The following is a 5,258-nucleotide window of genomic DNA, read 5'->3' on the forward strand; positions in this document are numbered from 1 at the left end:
AGCTGTTCCCTCACCACAGTGCAACAGTGAAAAGGGACCCCTTTCAAACAGTGTCGCGTTCCGAACGTTGTTTAAGCGACATACGTATTGCGGTATTTTAAAAATTCATATCATAACAAAAATAAACACCGGTATTCGGTATGAACCGGTATACCGCCCAGCACCACTGCATATCACACAAAAATACTTATATATCAAAACTTTGAAAAATGCTATTGGACACATTAGGATAACAGTGCAAACTTTGCAAAGTTTTGTACCAACCAGTAAAGTAATTGTTCACCCAAAGATGAAAGTGATCATCATTTTACTTTCTTTTTTAATTTAGAAAACAAACAAACGAACAAACAAAAAAGATATTGTGGAAGTCAAGGGATCCAAATGACATTTGACTTTTTTGTATGGGCAAACCAGAAAATAAAGAAAGAAAGAAAGTCAAACAGATTTGGAATGACATGGTGAGTAAATGATGACCGAATTTTCATTTTTGAGTGAACTATTCTTTTAAATTTACATTGAGTTGTCATTTTTAGTGTCATTTCAATTGCCTTGTGCATTTCACACAAAAATGCAAAAGGTTTATCCAATAGCACAATATGAAAACTATGCAAAGTTTTGTATCCAAATTGACTGATTGATTGATTTAACTTTTACTGTATTTAAATTTTATTTGATTTTCTTTATGGTCATCATTTGATTTACTTTCAAAGTATATTTTTATGTGTTTGGAGGAAGAAAACACAAATATACTTTGAAAGCCAAGTAGACCACACATACTGTATTACAGGACCACTTTGACTTTCTTTGTATGGGAAAAAAAAAAAAATAATTAAATAAAATGAAGACAAAGTCATACAAGTTTGGAACGACATGAGGGAGAGTAAATGATGACAGCATTTTCATTTTTGAGTAAAAAATTTCTCAACCAACAAACAGATGACACCTATGGATGGGCTAACTATCCAGTACGAAGCACAAAGAACTGTAATGTGATGCAAATATCATAAATTCTAAAATCCTCTGTGCACTTTTTTGATGACACATCAACTCTTCATGCCTCACATATCCTTTAAAAGCAATGACCCAGGTGTCCATGTTTAATGACAGTCTGACAGGTACATCAATACTCAGCCAAAGCAGTGTAATCTCATTTATGAGGCGCAGCCCGAGCTTCCTAAGGACGAATGAACTTCAGTCAGCGTCACTGTGCATGTGCAAGAACGGCAGTCATAAACCAGCAGACCTTCTGGAGGTTGAGACTGAACTTAATAATTGTATGGTAATTTATGATGCAAGGAAAATTAAGTCACACACATGAATGTTAAGACTCAGGTTCAATAAAATATGTATTTTGTAGCTCACTTTGTATTCCTGATCCAGTTTCTTTACTTATGGTTAGACAACAAACACAGATCAAGGCTTGCCAGAACCTTGCTTCTACAAGTACATTACAAAACACAATACAATTGACAACCTTCCACAGAATAGAGGCTGTGGTTACGTGAAGATATTATATTTGATTTCTCTGTAATACTAATCTTCCAAGCAGGCACTTATAGTGATTATATCAACAAATAACTCAAGACATATTTGCTAATGAATCATTCTGACTATTTTGTGAACCAGTTCAGTCAATTCATTATGAAAGAACCAATTCATAAGAACAACTGGCTCACAATAAAAATCAACAATCTTACACAGAATAGAGGCTTTGGGTGAAGACATTATATTTGATTGCTGTATAATACTAATCTTCAAAAGCAGACACTTATAGAGGTCCAGTCCAGTAATTATATCAATAAACGATTCAAGACAATTTTGTGAACCAGTTTATTCAATTCTTTACAAGAGAAGCAAGCAACTCATAACTATTTTCCTCCCATGTAATAGAGCGAGGCTTTGGGTATGTGAAGAAGGTATATATATATTTTTTTTCTCTATAATACTAACCTTCAAAGCAGGCACTTGTACAGATCCAGTAATTATATTAACAAACAATAAGACAGATTCGCTAATGAATCATTCTGAGAACTAATCTGACCAATTCATTACAAAAGAACCAACTCAAAAAAGCAATTGGCGCACAATAAAACCTGATGACCTTCCACAAAATAGAGGCTTTGTGTATGTGTATGTATTATCTCTATAATACTAATCTTCAAATCAGACACTATAGAGATTCAATCATTATATCAACAAATGAATCGCACCATTCTGTAAACCAGTTTCACCAATTCATTACAAAAGAACCAACTCAGAACAATGATTGTCTCACAAACTGAACATCACTATGGCTCTTAAACAAGTTTAGCTCTACACACCATTCATATCTAGCTCATGAAATATTTTATTTTAAAAAAATGTATATTCACTATAGAAATTTCCAGGTCTGCAAACTCAACGCTGATATTTCCAGGTTGTCCATGAGCGTGGGAACCCTGGCTCTAATACCTGAAAATTAATAGCTGAAGCAGGCTTTGGAAACATGCCATTCCCATATCTCAGTCAGGCTAAGAGGATTATACTAAACAGCAGGTCTTGATAATATTCACAGATTAAACCACAAATATAACATACACAATTGTACGCAAGTGAATGTCCAACCTGAGGATGAAGTATGATCAGTGTAGATATTTTCAGGAAGACAAATTATTACTAAAAAATAACCAAAAAATAAAAAGGTATGATGACATTAAGCATATACAAACTGAATTTAAGCAAGCTTTAACTAAAGAACACATGTCCCAGAAACCACAGGAGCACATAAAGGGGTTCAAAACAACCCGTACTGGGTTCATAGATAAAATTCAGCTATAACAAATGTGTTTATGTGAGAAATACAAATTTGCCTAGCAGGCTTTGCAGATTATATAGCTATGATCCTTGTAGACAGGACCAGCACATTTTACACAAGATGGATTTTGGGCAGATTTTGCACTGCTTCCTTTTGAGGGAACAGCACCAGTCGGAAATTTGGACACACCCACTCATTCATTATTATCACTTTCAATTCTCATTGTGGAAATTATGTAGTGTCCAAAAATGTTAATAAATTAAAATACCTTTTCAAGTCACTCTGCAAACCCCGGGCTTCCCTCAACCTCATGAGATGCACAGAGGGATGCTTTTTAAACAGTATTTAAAGAGTACACGCGCTTGCCGCACACTTGTGCTTTTTTGCATGGTCTGCAAAAAAGACCCATACGAACAATATATATTTTTCAGTATATTTTTTTTTTAATGTCTTTTGGATATTAATCAGTCAGATGTGACTGGTACTGTACTGTATTAGAGGCCTATCACGTATTTTTTTTTTAAGATTAAGCCAGTACAAACAAAATTATTTTATTATAGTTTATTTATATTAAATAATACTGACAATTTTTGACAATATTTTTCTGAACCTATAACCAAGTGTTATTTTAATATCATTGAGATACTATTACAGTTTTTATTATTACTTTGAATTAGTTTTTGTTTACATTTTAATTCAATTTATTTATTTATTATATATAGTTTCTTATTCATTTTGATAACCAAGAAATAGGACGATTTTGGTGTGACTTTCATACAACCTTTTTGTGAAATACACATGGCACATCACGAAATTAAATGTTTTTATTAATAAAAATTTCCACCCCTTCTGGTAATTTTGAGCTCATTATGTATTCTAGGGTTAATCCGGATAGCAGGCCAGCCTGTTGTAATTTGGATAGGGGTCTCCGGTGGCACCTCCAATGCGCATCGCTCAAACAGCACACATGGCATTACGCATCCCCAAAACGCGCACAAAATTACCTTGGTCAGCTGTGCAATCTTCTTGCTCATCTTCAGATGGAGGTCCTGCGTGTATTCGAGGGTTAACCCAGACGGGAAGGACGTGCTGGTGGATGTCGAAGTGGAGGTGCTGTTATATTTCCCCGTCGAAGTGCTGCCAGCGGGGTTGTAGTAATGCTGCCAGCCCGCTCCAGTCGCCATCTTCACGATATTATATTACTATGGCTGTTATACATTTTAATTCAATTTATTTATTTATTATATATAGATTCTTATTCATTTTGATAACCAAGAAATATGACGATTTTGGTGAGACTTTCATACAACCTTTTTGTGAAATACACATGGCACATCACGAAATTAAATGTTTTTATTAATAAAAATTTCCACCCCTTCTGGTAATTTTGAGCTCATTATGTATTCTAGGGTTAATCCGGATAGCAGGCCAGCCTGTTGTAATTTGGATAGGGGTCTCCGGTGGCACCTCCAATGCGCATCGCTCAAACAGCACACATGGCATTACGCATCCCCAAAACGCGCACAAAATTACCTTGGTCAGCTGTGCAATCTTCTTGCTCATCTTCAGATGGAGGTCCTGCGTGTATTCGAGGGTTAACCCAGACGGGAAGGACGTGCTGGTGGATGTCGAAGTGGAGGTGCTGTTATATTTCCCCGTCGAAGTGCTGCCAGCGGGGTTGTAGTAATGCTGCCAGCCCGCTCCAGTCGCCATCTTCACGATATTATATTACTATGGCTGTTATATACAGACTGTAATGGCAAATGGTAAAGGCAGATGATCCCGACAAAGCAAAAACTAGAGTGACAATGAAGGCGTTAATCCACAAGAGTCATTATTTCATCCGGATTAAAATCATCTGCTCGTATTGTAGTCTGTTAGAAATAGTAAGCGAAAGCGCTGAGATGAGCAGCAGTTCAACCGCACATTTCGCTGCTTTCCTTGCTTCTTGTGAACTGACAGTAGATTTGTAGAAGGAATACATCAAATGTTTTGGATTCCCGGCAGGTGCGTCGCGTTTAAAAGGCCGACGGCGCGTGTAACACGTTTGTAAGAAGCGAGAGCCGGTGCAGGTGCGAACCAGGTTCGAGGCATTTCTGTCGGATGCCGTGCGTGCGTCTGTGCGCGCGGTGTTGCTGCACTGAGTCTGTTACCATGGATCATCTCAACAGTTTACATTATGGCAGTGACGTCAGTTCCGTCGGTCACGGTTCCTTTCATCTCCGCCTCCTGCTCTTTTCTTTTGGATGTGATGTAATGCGAAAGTCGTTGAAAAAGTGATTTTGGAAATGTCCCAGTAGGTGGGTTGACAGGACCTAAAATAAAATATTATTCTATTTTTGTTTCTGAATGTGTTCGTGCTTGAAAGTATTTTACTTTAAGCGTATGTAGCTAAACCGTTGGTGTGAAGGGTACTGAGGATGAATAAAAAATAAAAAATCATGAAACTATATTGTATTATATT

General features: G+C 36.6%; 1 protein-coding gene across 3 annotated transcripts in view; it reads right to left on the minus strand.

The window, feature by feature from the left end:
• The window catches only part of LOC107678849 (protein FAM184A-like), a 156,372-nt gene extending 151,384 nt beyond the window's left edge, over positions 1-4,988 (minus strand). For 2 of the 3 annotated variants that reach the window (XM_016474274.1, XM_016474275.1), the window contains exons 1-2: positions 4,508-4,988; positions 3,799-3,978 (exon numbers count right to left, since the gene is read on the minus strand). In XM_016474274.1, the coding sequence (XP_016329760.1) occupies positions 3,799-3,978 (180 nt within the window). In that variant the 5' untranslated portion in view covers positions 4,508-4,988. Of the gene's footprint in view, positions 1-3,798; positions 3,979-4,507 lie in introns of those variants that run through there. The other variant, XM_016474273.1, reaches the window with a different exon arrangement.
• Between the last annotated feature and the right edge of the window lie 270 nt (positions 4,989-5,258).

The sequence above is a fragment of the Sinocyclocheilus anshuiensis genome, unplaced genomic scaffold (genome assembly GCF_001515605.1).
Source record: "Sinocyclocheilus anshuiensis isolate Anshui unplaced genomic scaffold, SAMN03320099.WGS_v1.1 scaffold1049, whole genome shotgun sequence".
Lineage (NCBI taxonomy): Eukaryota > Metazoa > Chordata > Actinopteri > Cypriniformes > Cyprinidae > Sinocyclocheilus > Sinocyclocheilus anshuiensis.